The sequence below is a fragment of the Heteronotia binoei genome, chromosome 6 (assembly GCF_032191835.1).
Source record: "Heteronotia binoei isolate CCM8104 ecotype False Entrance Well chromosome 6, APGP_CSIRO_Hbin_v1, whole genome shotgun sequence".
In the NCBI taxonomy this organism is placed as follows: domain Eukaryota; kingdom Metazoa; phylum Chordata; class Lepidosauria; order Squamata; family Gekkonidae; genus Heteronotia; species Heteronotia binoei.
Window position 1 is genome coordinate 63218190 of NC_083228.1, and position 21650 is coordinate 63239839.

General features: G+C 41.5%; 1 protein-coding gene across 1 annotated transcript in view; it reads right to left on the minus strand.

Moving 5' to 3' along the window:
* The window catches only part of VWA2 (von Willebrand factor A domain containing 2), a 39599-nt gene extending 23746 nt beyond the window's left edge, over positions 1-15853 (minus strand). The window contains 4 exon segments of the mRNA XM_060241571.1: positions 2908-3041; positions 6080-6154; positions 7289-7351; positions 15627-15853. Coding sequence (XP_060097554.1) covers positions 2908-3041; positions 6080-6154; positions 7289-7340 — 261 coding nt within the window. The 5' untranslated portion in view covers positions 7341-7351; positions 15627-15853.
* Between the last annotated feature and the right edge of the window lie 5797 nt (positions 15854-21650).

Sequence of the window (21650 nt, forward strand, 5' to 3'; positions counted from 1 at the left end):
CCTCCACCTGGAGGTGGAAATAATCTGGCTCTAGTTGCTAAACAATGTTTTATGTTTAGTGCTACACACATTCACAGATGATGTGTGCGTAATTACCTACTAATATTGATATTGCTATTCAGTGTGATATCACCTGGCCCCACCCAATGAATCGAAAGGCTAGAGTTCCCAGCACTGCCTAGGCAAAAGTTTGAGAATGAGATGTCACTTCTGGGTGACACTCTAGGAATTCCTTCAAATATATTTGGTAAAGATCACAGAGAATTCCTAGAGCATGTTTTCTTGAGTGTTGGGGAATATGGCTGGGGACAGGGAATTCCCTGCTGAGCACGGGTGAATGGGAAGCTTGCTGGGCTGGGGTCGCTAGGAACCTGGTAGCTTCAATCCAATCACAACTTTATTGGCATAACAAAAAGAGATATACAGAGACTTGTCAACCAAACAACAATCAGTTGTCTGTTCAAAGCATAAAAGGTTAGACTAAGATTAAGATCACAATAAAACCTGCTTAGAATAATTTTTAACAATTTCAGCCAAGAATCTGGCAACAGCTTTTGTAATATCGATTATGTTGTCATTTAATAGGAAACGGCAATCAATCCTATTTTCTTGAATGTAGGTTGGTAAGGAAAGACTATCTAACAGAACCTTCCAGAGATTAGTATACAGTTGGCAGTTCAATAAGATATGCTAGATGGAATCCGGTGAGCTTGACCTGCATAGACAATGTCTCTCGCTAAAGGGGACTTGAAGAAATCTCCCATAGAGAACACTGGAGGGAAATGCATTCATTCTAGCCAGCATAAAAACTCTCCAATGTTGCGGATTATCTAGTTCAGATAAATATTTGGCCATTTTCCTGGCCATCTGATCAAGTCCAAGTGAGGCAGGAGAGCAGGTAAAAAATTGGACAGGACACAGTTTATGAGATTCTAGATCTAAGATTCTCTGTTTGATAAATCTAAAATTATAAGATTCATCAGATAAAAATAGATCGTCAATTGCAATTCCCACGTGTTTGAGCTTTGACATGATTCCATCTTGCCAAGCAGCATTATAAAAGTCTCTTTTTAGGTAGTTGAGCAAGCTAGCTGGTTCAGCCCTATAAAATATCCGTAACCAATATTTAAAAGTTAGAGTTCAAGCTTCTGTTTCAATCAGAGATTGGCCTGTTTCTGAACAGATTACAAAATAAGGAACACAGCTGGGGATTCCTAAAAGTTGTCGCAGAAATGCAGCCTGGATAGTTTCTATTTTTGGTTCAGAGCATTAATCCACAGAGGGATACCATACAAAATTTGTGATAGTGTTTTAGCATTAAAAGCTCTGATTGCAGCAGGCAAACACTGGTAAGGTAATAATAAAACTGTTTAATCTGAGATGAAGAACTAGCTATATTTATTATTCTGTCATGGTGAACTGCCCATTTGAGATTGTAATTAAAGGTTATGCCCATATATTTAAAGCATTTGGATTGCTCAATTTCCTGCTTGCCTATATACCATTTTTGTGGTCGCCAACTTTTAGAAAAGACCACCACCTTAGATTTGGAATAGTTTATAGCAAGTGAGTTAAGCTGGCAGTAGTTGTTAAAAGCTTTCAACCTGGTAGCTCTTTCCCCAACAACAGGAAGTTTATTAGATATCTGGTGGGCTTGGCAGATACATATTATACAAACCTGTCATAGCTTGCTGGTTTAGAAATAATCTGAAAATAATCAGAAAACCATTCAGTCCAGTCTTTCACACCCAGTAAAGGATCTAGCACAACCATATGTTGTGCTTTTTCTGAACATCCAGATCTAGTGTACTGCATCATAAACAAAGGGAAGCAAACAACATGCATATAATTGGAGGTGCCTAGAAGGTAACATATAAATCTGATAAACTAGTTTCCAAATGGTGATATGTGAACATTGGTAAGCATAACCCCCTATGAAGCCGACATAATTATATATATATATATATATATATATATATATATATATATATATATATATATATATATATATACACACACACACACACAGTATTTTTTGCACCATAAGACTCACTTTTCCACCCCAAAAAAGTGGAGGGAAAAGTGTGTGCGTCTTAAGGAGCGAATACTGCAAAAAAATCACACAAATGCCTCTAAATTCACACAAACAGCTCTAAAAACTAGGTGCGTCTTATGCTCAGGTGCGTCTTATGGAGCGAAAAATACGAGTATATAAATTAGATTTTATTATTTCAAAGCACAATAACTGCAGACAGCTTCTAATTAAGGCTGTAACTGAGTTAAAGAAATTTGAATCAATCATGAGTTTCATTTTATAAGTAATTCTGTGGTTTGTATGGTGGTTTTTTTTTTTTTAAATAGCATTTATAGGATTCATGTGGTTAAGGTGGAGGGGTGAGTTTTGCTGATTCTGCTTCATGCAGTTCCTAGGACTCCTTTGTCCATGAACAGGTGGCATTTTGGGTTGCATTAGGATGAAGGAAGCAAGAAAATTGTGCTCTGCAGACAGAAGTCCTTCCAATCTACAGAATTCTTCTGTGGGATCCAAGTCTTGATTTTAAACAACAAATGTTTGTGTCACAGCAAGAAAGAGCACTCCCTTGCTTTGGGAGAGAAAAGGGAATGCCTCTTGTACAGCAACTGCAAACTGCAGTTTTTAAGAATTATATCTGTTAAAAACTTTTTAAAAAACGTGCTGCATGATTGATTAATTGTCTAAAATGCTTTTTGATTTATTATTTCAACTACACAGATGGCTATATATAAAAGATGTAACTGTTGTATTTTTGCAATAATTTTGTGCCATCATTACAAATATGGAAGGCTTATATGCACAGAGAAAGAGAGAAGGAACAATGATTGCTTTTAGGTCAAGTCATTCTCTAGGTATCTATTACGTAGACTCACCTTCTCTGGACTGATGTCCAAGGCATCGCAAAGCTTCATTGCTAAGTACTTTGACCTTTCAAAGCTTCCTTTGCCAATACTATAGGTACCATCTAACAGAAACAAGATATCCACTGGGGCGGAGCAATTCATTACTGGGAAAAGACAAAGGCATTTCTGTCACAACAAAGAGCAGCAATATTAAGCAGCCAGATGGTGCTGGCAAAGGAGGAGAGAAAAAAGCAGCATGAAAAGTGAACATAAAGGCTTAAGTTTGCTCAACTATTATAATGAATTAATAAATGAAGGCCCAGGGACAATAACTGAAAGTCACATCTTACAAATACATTCACTGAACAAAAATGTTTTTCCTGATTGCTAATATTCATTTGAAATATACAAGCCTGCCTTTGATCTAAAAACAGCTACTTGTACTTTGAATGCCTACATTGGCAGAGATAAGATTGCATGGGATGAAAATCTGAGCCTTTTCAGCCACAGCCTGCAGAATTCCTTGATCCAGCAAGTCTGACATACCCCTTTCTCTTTGGTCTTCTGGAAATGAGTTCACTCCAGAGAACATTTGATTCCTCTTTACTGGAAAAAAAATCAGGTAGGAATTATCCAGCATTTTATTCTGCTAAGTCTATTGCTGACTTTTATGACTTGTTAGAAAAATCTCTGCTGGTTTTGAAAGTTTTGTTACTGTTTTTAACATTGCTTTTATACTTCTGCTAGCTGCTATAAGATCTTTCGGATTTTAAATGCCTATATAATGTTTTAATTTCATGTTAGGGGCCACCTTGTGTGCCATATATATAATGGAAAATTAAGCTTTCCAACTTCCAGGTGGGACCTGGAGATCTCCTGGAATTGCAACTGATCTCCAGACTACAGATCAGTTCCCCTGGAGCCAATGTCTGCGTTGGAGGGTGCAGTGTGTGGAATTATGCTGCCAAGGTCCCTCCCCTCCCCAAATCCCATGGTTCCTAAACTCCCTCCCTAAATCTCCAGGCTTTTCCCAACTTGGAGTTGGCAACCCTAAAAAAAGATATAAATCTTCTAATATAAGGAAAACATCTGAATGGTTAATGAGATTCAAAAGACTAGGAGCTGTGTTTTAGCTGCTTTAAAGAAACTGAAATGTGCTTATAACCAAGCAAATTGTGTGTGTTCTTTAGCCAGATGGTTCAGCTCAGTATTACTACCACCAAGATCCACAGGAGTGGGATTTCTTACAGCATGACTCTACTGCTGGATATTTCAGGAGCAGGATCTAAGGAATGGATAATTCAGAGATGTATCAGTGAGCCTTCATACTGTGAGAATGCTGCATGGCCTCCGGAGAGTTCCTTAAGTGTTTATGTCTGCTGAGGTTATTCCATTACAACATGCTCAGAAAAGAATCTCTTAACTCATGCTATCTGTTAAAAGACAAGGGATGTCGCAAAGCCTCATCCAGCTTTGGGTATAATTTAGGAGCACTGCGTCCTGCTCAAGGCTGGAATCAATGACCTTTAAGGTCTCACAAAGCCCTGAGATTCTATTAAAGTGATCAGATCAGACTTTTGCTGTTTGAAACAATTTTCACATAGCCAGTTTCATACTAGCATCAGGCTTTCCTGGGACTATGTCCTGGTGTTACCTAAACACGCTCAGACTTGCTTGCATAATAATTACTAACTGATGTGACCGCACATGTGCCAAAGTGAAGGCTTCGTGTTTTCCTGGAGTCAGATTAAACTAAGCTTGTCCTCTCTCTGTATAGGGAGGCTCCTGTGAAAGTATGCAGAGCATAAATATGCCTTTAGAAATGTGAACAACTGAGTTTCGGTTGCAACAAAAACTGTGTGTACTTGAAGTTGTTCTTGCTATACAAACTAACTGAGGGGAAAACAGTATCAATCTCAACAATCCAGTCTCAAACATACCATTCTTGAGCAAGGTGATTGAATGAGAGGCAGTTGGTCTTTCAAGATCTGCACAGGCAGAAAATGGCTAAGGATGGACAAGAATATAGTTCCAGTAGGTAGAGGCAGTCATTAGAGGCCAGGGTTGTGGCTCTTTGTTTTTTTAAAAATATGCATCATTCTTCTATAGGCTCTGTTCTGAAGAACTCCTGGGCCATATCAAAATATAATGATGTGCACAAATACTCAGGAGATGCAGTGCCTGATATTTGGTGTACCCAGGCCTCATTTTGGGCAGGAGTTCACCATGCCTGTAGCTCCCAAAGGGCCTGGCCCCCTGACAGTTTTGGGAGCCCCTCATCCCCTATCCCAGGGCCGCCCCTCTCCCTCCCACTCCTGTGCAATTTAATTGCACAGGCAGGGCACCCAAGAGCAGCCGCTGCCTGTCCCACACCATTTAAAGGGCAAACCAATCATCATATTGATTGGCTGGCTGTAAATCACACCGTGGGTGGTAGAAAGAGGGGTGGTCCAGCTTCCCATCCCCCTATCCCATGGTGCTGTTCCCCCATGGCCCCCTCCCCCCGCAGCTCCTAGCTACAGGGATGGAGCTCACAGAAGTGGGGCTTTGGAACCTCTAAATTTTATTGTGTTCTTTCTTGGCCCCCCTCAAAAAAGCCCCCCTTGCTTCTAGGCTCTATTGTTCAACTCCCCTGTAAGAATTTTGCCTAATTCTAAGATTTGACAATTTTTTAAATATTTTTCCTCACAAAAAAAAATGGGACAATAATCAAAAGATATAAAGCAGACAGACGGTAATCATCATGCCAATGTGTCTGCATTAGAGAAAGTAATTTAAAAAGTATGATAGGAGTAAAATTTTATTATGACAATTATAATTCAAGAAGCATTTTAAGGTAGATGCCGATATAATTTAGTACACCTTCTGGTGATGTCAGGGCTGTGCGGCATGTGCAAATGAGTTGTGCTAATGAGTTCTGGCACCTCTTTTTCAATGAAATGATCTCTGGGTATATCTTTGCAGGATCCATGTGAGGAGAGATATATTTAACTCCTTCCTATCTTATTACAAAACAGAGATTCTGAATGTTGGAAGAGACAGATCAGTATAATTAAAAGCTAGACTTTGCCTATGTACAGAACCAACAGTAAGAGATTTAAGAAAAGAGTAGAGAAGAGAACTCACATCCACACACTCACACCAGTCTGCAGGCTGAAAACAAAATGGCAGAACCATTTTCAGTGCAAGAAACAAAACTTACACTGGCCAGCAGCTGAAATTTTCTCCATTATTTCCTGACTGACGTGTAGTTCTTGAATGCTCCATGACACAAATGCTGCAGGATGAAATTGTTTTCAACATTGTCAGCTAATTACCAACACAGCATCTTAAGAAAATCACTGTTTATGTTAGATAGTAAGCTCTTTGGGAGCAGAAATCTGTTTTTGTTGCTTATATAAGGAGCTACATACACCAAAAGGGTAGGAAAGAACCCACTCTGAAGCTAGAAAACACCAAGTGAAAACAAGGAATGTCATGCTTAGGAACAGGGGCAGGGTTGTTTCCTTTTTAAATAAGATGGGCCAATTTAAATGACCATACAAACAAGTACTACAATCTAGCACCCTAAATGTACCCAACTACAGAAGCTCAACATTTAATGCTGCATGAGGCATACAGTCACAATGGAATACCCAGCAAACTGCACAGCTTCAAGGTTCAAAATATTTTGATATACTCAATAATGTTAGTGGATGAAATGGAACTGAAATACGGCCCACTCTGTATCACATCACTATAAAAGCCTTTATGTGTTTTTTTCTTTATCAGTTCAAATATATTTTGTAAGGATTTGAAAGCTTTATCAGGCTGGTTTCCTAAGATTAGTAGGACACATCAGAAAATTCCGTTTGTGGGCATTCATTGCATAGTTCTGTTGCTCTCTCCAATCATGGCAGAGTTGTTTACTTGAGCCATCCACCTCTTGTTAAATAAAGGCTCTAGCTGATCCTCACTGCTGTAACACAGCAGGAGAAAGGGTTGAAAGGTATGTTGCATCATTTAAAGCAGGAAGAATGAGGAACAGGATCACCAGATATATCCACACCACTCTGTGCAGATTTAGTGTAAACGTTAACAGTAGTTTACAGGGCAACCCAAAATAAAATTCAAAACAATGTGCTTAGAAGGGTGTCCCTCTGATTAGGGTGGCACTGTTAGTGTCCTAATAGAATAGCTTGATACATATTAGTAAGTATACAACTCATGACTAGCATAACACAGTGCTTGGTCAGAAATCTGTGGAAAAGAATAATACACAGATTTAGCACCCATGTGGATAGTGCCTTATTCCTTGTTTAAGAGGTATCACAATATGTTCTTCCTGCATTAAGTGTCAAATAATTCTGCAGTCTATGGCCCACTAAAGTTTTGCCTTCTGGTTACTTAACAATTCCAAATGAAGTTTTACCTTGGGAAATCAGAAAAATGCAAATTGAATCAAACAACAGCGAGAGGTTCATGCTTGACAACACTGCTGGGAGAAAAAAAAATATTATTGGAAGAGTCCTCTTCAGCAAAGGAATTTTTATTTATTAATTAATAAAAATGCATATCCCGACCTACTTATAAAGCACTACGAGTTGAAGAATTTATCTTTCTTATTTACAATAGCCTAACATCAGCTTAATGAGAATTCAGGATTTGAATTCAAGATTAAAGTAAAATGTTGGTACTCCTTCACTGGAACTGAAGAAGGGAGAGAAGAGAGAATGAAACATTGGACTTGCTGTGCGCAGTGGACTGGAAGAGATACTAAAATGGCTGCTAATCCTCATACTCGGTCAGAAGAATAACCCATTTCAGGACACTTTCCTCCAGTGATGGAGAATGTTCAGGAAAATAATACCACACACAAGAGATTCAGGATTTAATTTGATTAGGGGAGATGTTAACACTATTTGTGACAGAAGGCCTTTAATTGTAACAAATACAAACTCCATACAATGTGGGAAGTGAACATTGCAAGTGTTCCAGCAGCTGCAGTGGCAATGGCACTGAGATAACAGGATACTACTACCAACTACTGATATGGCTTAATTCTTGGAAGTGCAGAAAGTGTTGCTGCTGGGAAGGGTATAAAGAAACATTTAAAAAGATAATATCCAACAGGAGGTTGTCAGAATAGCAAGCAACTAAACATTTGGTACTTTCATCAGTTGATCATCTCAGCTTAATAACCATTTTGCAGCTACCCCACCCCTTGTCATCCAATAGCAACTAAAGTCCCTGTCTCACAATACTGGAAACCATTTCCCCCTTTCTTCCTACAGCATTAGAGAAGCTCTGGCAACACTCTGAGTGGTTGTACAACTGGATCTGACAAATCTCCCTTTGCACTTCTCAAATCTAAATTCACTTTTCTTTGCCACCATACATTCCAAAATGCCTGTACAACAATTCCTTTCCCATCAAACCTTTTGATCAAATAACTTTATAAAAGCCTTATTTTTTTTTTTTGCTGTTGTTTGGTCGCACAGTTGAGTCTGACTTTTTGCAACCCCATGGACAAAGTCACGCCAGGCCCTCCTGTCTTCCACCATTCTCTGAAGTCTGCTCAAATTCGTTTTTGTTACATCAGTAATGCTGTCCAGCCATCTCATCTTCTGCTGTCCCCTTCTTCTTTTGCCTTCTGTCTTTCCCAGCATCAGGGTCTTCTCCAGTGAGTGCTCCCTTCTCATTTGGTGGCCAAAGTATTTGAGCTTCAGCTTCAGCATCTGACCTTCCAGGGAACAGTCTGGGTGTATTTCCCTTAGGACTGACTGATTTGATCTTCTTGCAGTCCAAGGGACTCTCAAGATTCTTCTCCAGCACCGCAGCTCAAAAGCATCTATTCTTCTGTGCAATGAGTAGCTCATGATCTAAGCCGCAGTCAGCTCCAGGTCTTGCTTTTGCTGACTGTAAGGAGCTTCTCCATCTTTGACTGCAGAGTATATAATCAATCTGATTTCTGTGTTGCCCATCAGGTGATGTCCATGTGTAGAGTCGCCTTTTAGATTGCTGGAAGAGGGTGTTTGCTATGACCAGCTTGTTCTCTTAACAAAACTTTATTAGCCTTTGACTGGCTTAATTTTGTTCTCCAAGGTCAAACTTGTCAGTTCCGGTTACCTTTTGACTTCCTACTTTGGCATTCCAGTCTCCTATGATGAGGAGGACATTTTTTTTGGTGTTAATTCTAGGTGTTGTAGATCTTCATAGAACTAGTCCACTTCAGCCTCTTCTGCGTCAGTGGTTGGGGCATAGACTTGGATTACTGTGATATTGAATGGTTTGCCTTGGACACAAACCGAGATCATGCTGTCATTTTTGAGATTTTATCCCATTACTGCCTTCCTCACTCTGTTAACACCATTTCTTCTACGTGACTCTTGCCCGCAGTAATAGATGTAGTGATCCTCTGAGTTAAATTCACCCATTCCTGTGCATTAGAGTTCACGGATTAACAAGATGTCAATGTTCAGTCTTGTCATCTCTTGTTTGACCACATCCAGCTTACCTTGATTCATAAATCTTACATTCCACATTTCAATGCAGTATTGTTCTTTGCAGTATCGGACTGTTCTTTCACCATCAGACACATCCACAGCTGAGCGTCCTTTCGGCTTTGGCCCAGCCGCTTCATTCTTTCTGTGGTTACTTCAGTACTAGCCCTCCGCTCTTTCCCAGTAGCATATTGGGCACCTTTCAACCTGAGGGTTTCATCTTCCAGTGCCATATCTTTTAGCCTTTTATTACTGTCAATGGAGTTTTCTAAGCAAGGATATTGAAATGGGTTGCCATTTCCTTCTCCAGTGGATTGCATTTTGCTGGGATCTCGGCTGTGGCCTGTCCATCTTGGGTGGCCCTGCATGGAATAGCCCTCAGCCTCACTGAACCACACAAGCCACCATGTCAAGGCAGCAATCCATTTTATAGAATAAACTAGGAAACTGAAATAAAACGGCACAAAACTTTCATTATTAAGGGCTGGATCCAGCCAGTTTTTCTGAGGATTGTGGAACCTGCATGAATAAAAGCCATGTGAGACAGGGAATGTGGCATGGAGGAGAATTGGTCAAGATAGACTGAAAATCAGTCCATCCTGAAATTTGGACTGATATCCTGAGCCAGAACACCGTATTGACTGTTGAATTACTTCTGGCTGTCCCAATTAAAATAAGTAAAGGTACTTGCAGCAAACTTAGGATGATGGTGGAAGATAGAAGGGCCTGGTGTGATGTGGTCCATGAGGTTGCAAAGAGTCAGACTCGACTGTGCAACTGAACAACAAGGTACTTGGATGTGTACTTCAGCAGCATTTGTGTTGCAATTCCTAAGAGGAATGTGCTAAATATCATGTTATGTTAGAGTCTGATTACCAAAGGAGTAAAAAGTTGCTTGCTGGTACATCAACCATCACCAGTGGTCTGACCTAGCCTCAGATCGCAAAGCATGGAGGCACACCATCCACCAGGCTCTCTTCCTTTGAGAATGCACGCATAACTGGTCTTGAGGACAAAAGGAGATTGAGGAAGAATCGCACTGCTACAGCACCAACCCAAATCAGACTTTTCCCTGCAGCCACTGTGGCCGGATCTGCCTGTCCCGCATTGGTCTTGTCAGCCACCAGTGAGCCTGCAGCAGACGTGGACTACTGCACCCTTCTTAAATCTTCGTTCGCGAAGTCAAGCCGAGAGAGAGAGGTACATACTTTTCAATTTCAGAGAGACTCCTTTTCTTGTTGTAGGGCATGCATCAGCTTCTTTTTAAGTGCACTAACTACTTACAAACCTTCTAATGCTGTTCTAACTAGCAGTGGAAGTTTTGAGCAAACATAGCTCTAGATGTTATTTAGCAGGCTAGTGACAAGTTTACTGTAACACAAACTGTTTAAACAGTGGCAGGGAAACCATGGTCAGGTGATCTATACTCAAGGCTGCTATGAGAAATATTAATCTGAGAATCTCATGCAATACAATATATACACATTCCTTCACTACCATCTTAGAGTAGATGGTAGACCAGGTGAGAACTCCTGCTTTACTGAGATTGCTAAAGGAAGACCAAGATACAGACATAACAAATAATCTCCCAGGTAAGTTTATTTAGCCAGGCTACCTTCAGAGCTACAACAATGAAATAACAAGCTTATGGTGCCATTGTACTACAGAGTTCATGTTATTTGCTACCACAACTCTTTCAGAAGTTATTAAGACAGCCTGGAGGGTCTCTCAGACTATACCAGTTCCTCTGGATGACCGATAACAGGGCATACCGTAAATACGTTTGCAGTTTCTTATATTTCAGTAATGTAATTAGAGTGATGATACTTACCTCTAAAACATTCTCAGCTATAACATTCTATGTTTAACTAAACCAGTGGTACATGAACATACATCATTAAGGAAACTCCTGAATATATTTGATTCTTCTACTCCACCTTCAAGTAAATTCTGGGAAGTTATGCCTCAAAGAGGTATTCAATTAACTTTACAACTACTTGACAGTACTGTTTCAGAAAAGGAAAACCCCTCAGCAAGACTCCACTTGTCAGTTTTCCTGTTGACAGGAGGATTTCATCATGAAGCTACAGTACAAAGCATTGAGAGATGAAGATATTTTCATGAAAGTTTCTTACTTCAGCTATAAATAAACTATTTAGTTATGGACAATGTTTCAACCAGCTGTCCAGCTTTGCTTTTACAGAAAAAAGCAAACAGAGAAAATAATTCACTGATGAATCCACAAGTTATGTCAGTGTTTAACCAATATCAAAGCTTGGCTCAGGATCTCTAAAGGGGTTCTACTGCTGTGCATTTACATTGCATATGTGTTTGACCCATCACACTGAATGTACACCACCATCCCTTTATGTCAATTGATGAGTAGATTGATCAACCAAGAACTCAAATGTATCATATCTGGGTTGAAAGCAGACTGGCAGGAAAGCAAACAACTGACAGCAATAGCTTAGAAAGCTGACTTCAGTCTGGTTTGGACTGTTTTTTATTTATTTATTTTACTTGAATCCTTGAGTTGCAAATTTACAAAACAAGACAAAGTAAAAGTCATTTGTGCAAAAATTTACAACTTGACACTTGTTGCTTAAGGATCCGAGGAGCACCTTGCTGAAGTAAACCTTGGAACATCCTTTGTGAGAGTTCCAGAACTACATCATCATTATCATCTAGGAACTTACTGGTATATTCTGCCTCCATCCTCTCAGCCTTTTCCTGAGAAACAAGCCAGTGACTAGCTGGAAAATCCATGTCAGAGCTTGGGTTGCTGCGACAGCGGTGGTTGTATCAGCAGAGGTAAAGCATCCCAGTGTCCCTTCAGAAATAAATTGATATTATTCCAGGCAGCCAAGTGCCTGGAATAATATAGCTTGTGGGTCCACAAGCTATATGTAGCACTGCTAACTGTACCCCATTGCATTGTCTGATGAAATGTGCTTCTAGCACACGGAAACTTACATTCTCAATAAAACTTTGTTGGTCTTAGAGGTGCTACTGGACACCAACTTCATTCTGTTGCTTCAGACCAACACAGCTGCCCACCTGGATCTCTGTACTAGGATAGACAGACTAGCTGACGTAAGACTTATATTAAGTTTCTGAATGCAACTAAAGAATCTGCGGTTGACATTTGTAATATCTGAAGCCGAATATTCTTATATTCATGAGGCAGAGCTTGCACTTGTCAGTGTACATCACTTTTGTTGTAAACATAGAGCATTTTTAAAATAATGCCTTGAACACCATTAGAGAGACCACAGGCACAAAAATCAACTTAAAAGGACAACCTGAAGCAGTAGGAAATCACCCTTTTTAAAAGGGATAATCTCAACAAAGAAGGTGGCCTAATCTTAACTAGAAACGACGATCAAGCCATGGAGTGTTGCTAGAAACATCTTGTCATAGTGGCAGTAAAAAATGAACTGAGAGGAGGTGCCTCCTGCCAGAGCATGTGTATTGGCTCTGAGGGGGGCAGGGACACATATCTGGGGTTTTTTAGCTAGAAATAATGTCCATGGCTGGTCTCCACAGGCACATTCCCACAATGTGGGGCTGCACAAGAATATGGAAGATGAAATATGCAAAAACTGTGCACATAACAGGTGGCTACAGCTTCCCCTAGCATGTAGAAGCAGTGGTAAACTTATGTCTTGTTTATTATATGTTATGCCCATGCATATGCATGAATATGTAAGCCACCCTGAGCCCACTTCGGCAGGGAGGGTGGGATATAAATGGAATAAAATAAAATAAAAATAAAATGTTTAAGTGTAATGTGTGAAGAGGCTCCAATAATCTTAATGCTGACAAATAAACAATAAAGAGGAGATTAAAATTACTATTGATGTAAAAAACAAGGGTAGAAATCATTATTATCTTAAAGAACAACTCTTATAGACTAAATAATTTTGGAACTGGCCCACGGAAGTAATAACTGTAAGATATTGGAATACTGGGAAAGCTATTTATCATAGGTTTTAAGATCAGACAAATAGAGCTAAAGATGGCCCCATCTTTATTTACTTCATTGATACCCCACCATTCTCCTCAGTGGCTTACATTATTCTCCTTTCCTCCATTTCATCCTCACAACAACCCTGTGAGTTAGGCTAGGTTAGGCTGAGAGTGTATGACTGGTCCAGAGCTGCAAACTCTGGTCAGCAAACTTCCACGGCAGATTGAGGATATATTCACACTGTGAAACTGGAGATCTACAGTGAATAGAAAAGCAGTCAAATAGTAAGCTGGCAATTGAGCAATTGTAATGTTTGATCATTCATCTGGCCATCACCAAACTGACATCTTGTCCATATTTACTATCATAAATAAGGACTCAAAGCCCTTAAGTAAGGTTAATCCATGAACAATTTTGTGTCATGTGAGCATTTGAGATCACACCTCATGCACATTTCTAGTTAAGCATTCAGTCCTTACTAAGACAAATGCAGTACTGAAGTTAATTATTCTGAAAATTCCTATATAGTTCATATAGGTGGCCATTTATTTGCAGGAGGTGGGCACCACTTCAAATGCTACTGATTTCTTAACCCATTCTACAGCAGATTCTTCAGCATAGAGGTTCTGAGGGTGTACACATTATGGCTTGGTTCAAACCTAGATTTCTGCTACTGCTGGGTGGGGGTCAAGGACTTGCTTCCCACTGCATCTTGAGCCTGGTAATCTCTTGGAGGCCCTGTCAGCTACAGCAAGAGAAGGAAGGCATCCCCCCCCCCCGCCCCAATTTATAATTTATTTTTCCTCTTGCAGCATTTGTGTCTGACTTTCCTCATCATTCCTTGCTACTTTTATAACTGGAACAGAGTTCTTCAGTTTTTCAAGGAAACCACTTCTGTAATTCTCTCTCCAAAGCAGATGAGCTCCTGTCAGTGACTAGATAAGGCAATAGCTGAATTTAAAAAAAAATCCATTTCATTTAACATCTCAGGTATACAGGTAAGCTTCTAGGAAGTTGGCATAGTTCCAAAGGTACTTAGACAAAGAGACAGCTATCTTTCAGTCCTGAAATGCTGAATGAAGACTGTTCTTAAGCAACCCTGCATGTACAGATAACCCCCTTTTGATTTTTATACTCTGCAGGCAACAGTTGGCCTCTTTCAGTAACTGCACAAGGTAACTAAGAAACAGCAATCACTGGCAGTTTACAGTACTGAAAAATACTAGTGAAATGTGATATTACTATGTAAAATACTATTTAATATATGCAGAGGTGTGTTTGTGCTGTAGGATCCCCCCCCCCAAGGCTACAGAAGTATGGGAGTAGAAGGGACAAATCAATAATTCCATGCCAGATAGATATCCAAGAGATTGAAGATTATGATAGATTATTTCCCATTATTTCTTCCAAAATTTACACATTCTGGAACTGCTGTTATTTTGGTTACTGTGAAATTCAGAAATACCAGTTACTTTCATTTCAAAAAAGACATTTGGTGCTCCAAAATGGTCCATACAAAAATAAGATTAAATGAGAGATACCACAACTCAAACACCAAATCCTGATAGAAAACCTGTTTCCTACCCCCTCTCTTTGGAGATTAAAAAGAAAACTTTTCTTTCTGGGTTTACTTATTTAAAAATTATTTTAAATTTGAACAATGGAACAATGAGTAAGGAGATAAGGCAGACCAAAGGCATTGTTCTCCCTTATCTCCTCACTGACACAACACAAAGTTGTAAGGAGTCAAAACTTAACAGTGCATTAACAAATTTAAAAATGCAGATTAAAACACACACACAGCCAAATCTGCAGAAATAGCTCTATTAAGCTTAGTGAAAACATGCACCCCACGCACTCTGGAAGGCCATTCTACCATGAACCTAAATGACCTAGGTGCTGCTGTATAGTCCTAACAGAGGGCACCATACGGAGAATGCTGTCCGAAAAATGTAGTTGGTACTTGGAAACACCAGGAAACACACCTGAATATAAAATAGGTTTAGAGACTTTACCTTTGGCACAAAATCCTGTCTGCTGTATTTGTGAAAAAAATTACACTCCCCTGAACTCTACAACATAGATAAGAGATCCTCTGCTGGGTAATAAAGCTGCAGTAAATCCAAACATGCAGATCTGTGAAGTTGCTCTGATCATGCAGTCAGCTATTTGCCAGGGCTGCTGTTTCTTTCTTCCTGCTCTCCTCCATTCACCCCCAACACTTTCCCTACTCCTGAAACAAGTCATGCTGCTTTGGCTTAAGACAGAAAATTGCAAATGAAATGTTTGTGACTTACCACATCCAGATTTCTTGCAGATCCCCAGACTCTAGCCAGGCTAAATGGTAGAGAGCAAGTGAAATGTGGAATGATATTTCCAGTAGGAGGAGAAGGATGAGGAGGGAGGGAGGGAGGGGGAGCAGAAGGCAGTGACAATAGTTTTCTTCTGCTCCCTTTGCCTATCCCATTTTCTTGCTAAGGCACAAAAGGAGCTGCAGCATAGGCAGCTCTTGTACTATTTGGTTGCCCTAGGACAGTGACAGTAAGACATTGCCTCCTCTTATGAGGCCTGCTCCCATAACACAAGTACTTTCTAACTCTTCTTAGCACCGTGTTGCAACAATCTTGAGTCTGGAGGGTGAAGCAAAACACTCACAAATAAATCACTTCCCAGACTAACCAGCACCTCCCACATAATACATTTTACAAGGTGCCAGAAACGTTGGTACCTTGCCCATCAAACCACTTTGATCTTCCCAACCAGTCTACTCAGTCTGCAAGACAGAATTTAAGCCACTATTTGGAAATTCAAACAGTTCCAATTAAATTTAGGAGACACTCCCAAGCAGGCAAGGAGCTTTTCATTTCAGAGGTATGTACCTTTAAAGTGTGGAATGTAAGAAAGGAATGTCAACAAGCAATTACACACTGGGGTCAGAGCAAAGGGCAGAGGAGGCTGTTTTTGTGACAAAACCATCCTTCTCATACTCTTCAGCAAGGCTGGGTTTAGGAAGTTTTTCCAGGTAAAAGCAGGTATGCTTTTTGATTTGCTGGTGTTTAACAGACCTTACTCATCACCTGTGCCCTATACACCTTTTTGCTAGAGATCTCTGGTATAACTGACTAATCGTTCCATAGAGCAAGTTCACACTTCAAGCACTGATTAGGGTTGTTGCAATTACACCAGTGTTATTGCTCTGCATAGTGTGAATGTCATGCATATGTTTACCTAGGGCAAACATTATGCGTTGCAGGAGCACATTCATGAGCTTAAAAACTTCAGTGGTCTTTTGTATTTGCAGCTGACATCAGCAAACTGCTTCATTGCAACTAATATAGCTGTTCCTTCTTACACCTACCTTTACATTGTTTGGTGCACTGTTTTTATAACACAGAAAGGCCTTCTATTTCTTTCTATGGATCAGAAAGCCCCAAAGTACACTACACGTTGCATTAAGCCAAGAGTTGCCTGTAAATCTTCCCAGCTCCTAATAGCCTCACCTATTAGTATCTGTCACTTACAGCATAATCCTATGGAGGGAGGGAGTGCTTTGGGAGCAAACTATCTGCTACATTGGCGCAAGTCGCATCTGCGTTGGCGGAAGTACAGTTGCGCTGTGGTGGAGAAAACCTACGTGGGTGCAGGCCCGCCCGAGAGCAGCTGCGCCTGAGCGGAGGTGGTAGTCCGGTGGAGCGAGCCGCACCGGCACAGGAGCAGGTGGAGTCAGGGGCGTGGCCAGGCTTAGGAGCTCTCTAAGAACTCTGGGCCATGACACGCCCCCCCAGAGGCATAAAGTTATGACCAGAAAAATGGCGGCATATCCCATAGGCACTCGTGGAGATTGAAAACAATTATCGTCCCTGCTGCCACGGGAGCTTGCAAATCCCTAAGGGAGCTGTGTAATTGCCTCACCAATCCCCTCACGCCTTGGGCTGGGCAAGCCCCCTCCCCAATTGCTGCTCCCCACCTCCTAGAAATACTTCCACTCTGGCTTCACATGACTCATTAGGTAGGGAAGGCAACATGGTGAGGGGCTCTGCCAGGGAGCTCCCTGCCATGCAGACTTAAAGCGAAGGAAAAGGGCACTTTGGTGATGGGCACTGCATGGTGAGGCTGCTTAGTCAGGACAAGGCAAGCTCTTTGATTTGCGAGGAGAGCGAGGTCTCTCCTCTGTGGCTAACCTCTCATTTCCAAGTCCTAACACGTACCCAGTCTCCAAGGGCTCAGTGTGCAAGGACATGTAAGTGCAACTACGCACCCCAAAGCCACTCCCCCTCCAGTTGCTCACAGCTGGGAAAAGTGACAGCATCTCCGGTGCTTGACCTAGGCTGCAAGCTCAGGCGGGGGACGCATACCGTGGCCCCTGCATATTGCTGAAGGCCCCCCTGGTCTGTCCTCTGCCTTGTTCCCACCACTGGTAGGGCACCGAGGGAAGGGGGGTCTAGCAGTTGCTCCGATGCCTGTGGGGACTGTCCTTTTCAGAGATTCCCTCAGCAAAACAGCCTCATGCTGCAGCTGCTGCCCCTTCAGGGACTCTTGATCTCTGTCTCTGTTTTGCAGGTGGGAAGGCTTCCATGTGTGGTGGTTCAACCCTCCCTCCCTCATAGTCAGCTGTTCCTGCCCTCCTGAGTGGAGCCTTGCGCCCTGCAAGCCTGTCCAAGTTGTCCCTAGGATGCTGTTGCACGGTTCCAGCACAAAGTCTGAGATGTGCACTACTTTGTCTCTCCTGCTTGCCGTCTGCTGCACATTCCCTGTGCTCCTTCCCTCTGCCACTTTGTCAGTGGGCTCTCCAAGGGAACGACTTGGGGGTGGCCTTGCTTGGTCCTTGGGAGGTGGGCAGGGGAGACTATGAGTCACCTTGCTTGCACAAGGCTGGACAGGGGAGGGGGGGTCTTTGCCCCACTCCTCCCACAGGAGGCTAGGTGCTGCACCTCAGTCTGGCTGGCCCGACAGCCTGCCCAACCCACGGGGCTGTTGTGCTCAGGGCACAACCTAAAGTGGGCGGGGGGCAAATGGAGTGGCTGCATGGCCAATGCCTCACACTCTGCATTCTGTGGCCCCTGGGAGAGGAGCTCCATGCACACTGCAGGGGGGTCAAGGCATCATGGAGGGTCTCCGAGGCCGGGGGAGGAGGTGGCCTGGCAGGGGGCGGACTTGTACTTTTCGCTGGGAGAATGGTTCTGTATTTTCTTCGTTTCACATAGATTGACATCTTTCAGTCTAGCTGACAAGGTATTTATTTCTACAAGATCTAGTAGCTTAGTTAGTTTTTCTTTTGTCGGTATTTCAAATGATTTCCAATATTTAGCAAAGATTATTCTAGCTGCAGTCATTGCTTGTATTAAAAACACTTTAAACTGTCTGGAACAGCTTTCTGGTAACATGTTTAATAAGAAAAGCTCTGGCTGAAATCCAATTTGTATTTTCAAAATCTTTTGTTGTAGATTGTGTACCACATTCCAATAGGATTTAGCTCTATCACACAGCCACCACACATGATAAAAAGTTCCAGTTGAGGAGGGTGGAGCGTCGCTGAAACATGGTGGACGCACTTTGATTGAGCTCCTGATTATTCCCCCTATATAGCCAAATTATAGTCACCAGGCTTCTTTAAAAATCCTATCTTCAATGGGACAGCAAAGCAGAAACAAAAAGAAGACAGTCCTGAAGAAAAAAGTCAGTGGCAGATTTTTTTCAAAATGGACGGCGTAGAAGAGGTTAGTAGGCCTATAACCCGTGCAGTTCAAAATATGGCGACATATGATAATACCCCACCCAGCCCTGACAGAGAGGATGAAGATGCTCCAATAAATAAGAGGGACCTCAACCTCTTGAGAGCAGACATTCATAGATACTTTAATGAATCGCTAGAAACCTACCTTAAGCCCATCCAGTCCAAAGTCCAAGAGTTGTCGGAGGAGCTCACTGTAACAACAAAAATGGCAATCAGCCGAGGCAGCCTTATTACTAAGGACGATGTTAAATCTCTTAGGAGAACAAACAGCTTACTAGAAAATAGAATATTAATTTTGGAAAATCATTTTAGAGCTTCGAATCTTAAATTTTGGTGGCTGGAAGAGGGGAGGAGGGGTCCACTGATTTGAACACTTTCATGACGAAATGGCTTAAAACGGCTCTGAAGGTGGAAGAGGGAAGCATGCTAACGATCACTAAAGCGCAATGGCTGGGGGCAATGGCTACGGCAAGAAGAGGGAGGCCCAGAGACATACTGGTGCACTTCATCTTTCCCAAAGCAAGAGATTTAATCTTAAAAGAGGCGAGGATGAACGGGGCCCTAGTATACAAAGGGGAAAAAATCCTGGCGCTTCTGGATCTTCACTCAGACGTATTAGACAAACGAAGAAAATTAAGACCTTTTGTCTCTAAACTACACTCAGCAAACATCAGGATTAGATGGAGCCCTGCATCAGACATTCTAGTCTATAAAAATGGCTGCCTGCACAATGCGTCTGACATCGACTCAGGCACAGCTCTGCTTAAAGTTTTGGCGCTAGAACTAACACCTACTGAAGAGGAAGACTTATTAAGAGTCAATCCACCAGCAAAGGACTCCTCAACATAAGAGACTAAACTAAAAGTTTTGTTAAAGTGGTCAACGATCTGTTTAAAAATTTGAAATGCTGTTTGTGACGCAAATAGATCCAACACCGGTGGACCAAAGTGCTCCACTATCCTTAGGAAAAGCTTCTTGTTGAGAGACCACTCTCCTGATTGAATGCTCTCCCGACTGAGCCAGTCTGCCTTGACATTGCAAGTCCCCTTGATATGTTCTGCTCTTATTGATTTCAAATGAATCTCCACACATTCAAACAGCTTCCCGGCCTCCTTGTGGAGACAACTGGACCTGGACCCCCCCCCCCCTTGATTGTTTAGGTAAGCTTTGGCTGCTATATTGTCTGTTTGAACTAGGACATGCTTCCTGGCCACCTGGTCCTGAAAATGTAGTAGAGCCAAACAAATGGCCCGCAGTTCCAGGAGGTTGATCGGGAAACTCGACTCCTTAGTCGTCCACTGACCCTGTGTGGGGATCTCGTTGAGGGTCGCCCCCCACCCTGAGAGGCTGGTGTCTGAGAACAGCTGTATCTCCCTCTCTACAAAGTATGTTCTCCCCTGACGTAGGTTGGGGTCCTTGGTCCACCACAGGAGACTTTCCTTGACTGTCTTGGGAACCGTCAGTGACATGGGATGCCTCTCCATGATCTGGATTTGATACGGGCGTAGAAACAACTGCAACCATCTGGTGTGAAGTGTCCCCACTGAAGCGCCTCTAGATTTGAAATCAAAAGGCCCATGAGCCTTGCCAAAGTCTGGAGAGACGGCGATGACTCCTGCACTACCTGACGTATTAACGTCTTGGTCTTCAGTATCTTGTCTTCTGGGAGAAAAATAGAGTTCAGGTTCGTGTCGATGACCATACCCAGGGATTGCAGTCTCTGGGATGGGCATAAATGACTCTTGGATAAGTTGATTATGAACCCTTGTTGCTGGAGAAAACTGATAGTGTGTTGAATGTCTTGCTCTGCATTGTTTCTCGACAAAGATCTATATTATATTCCAAATTTTGAGGCCACTTGATCATACAGTCTTTTACAGTCTCATCTTGCATCTTTAGGTTTAAGAGTAAATTATAAAGCTTTGTTATTAGTTTGTTTTCTGGTCCAAACATCTTATCAAAGAGTGATTGTTCTTTAGCAAAGCCTATCACTTTATCCTTTGCAAATCAGGATTTAATTTGTAGCTTTGTTCACCAATCTAGTATTATATCCTGTTGGCTTAATTCATTATCCATTTTTAGTTCATCTACATCTGAAAGAGAAGGCCACTTGGGTATCTCTTTATATCTCTAAGGTTTTAACCAACTGGAGACATTAAGCAAGGAACTACTTACTTCATGATTTTTTTAACTTTTATAGCTTTCTGGTTTGGCATACCAAAGAAAAGCATGCCATTCCAGATTCAGATCTGAATCTTCTAATAACAATAGTCTTTTATTTCGTAACAAGATCCAGTCTTGTAGACAAACCAGGGCTGATACCCTATAGTATAGCGCCAAACCTTCTCTTTCTTTGGAGTCTTGTAACACTTTCAGCTTTATTCTAGTTTTTTTTGTTTTGCCAGATGAAGTTAGACACCAGTCTATTCAACTCCTGAAAAAAGATCTTAGAAAGTTTAACTGGGATCATTTAAAATAAAAAAAGATTATTCTTGGTAGAATATTCATCTTGATTGTTGCAATTCTTTCTAATAGGGAAATTTGTAAATCTTTCCATTTCTCTAAGTCAGATCTTATTTCTTTCAGC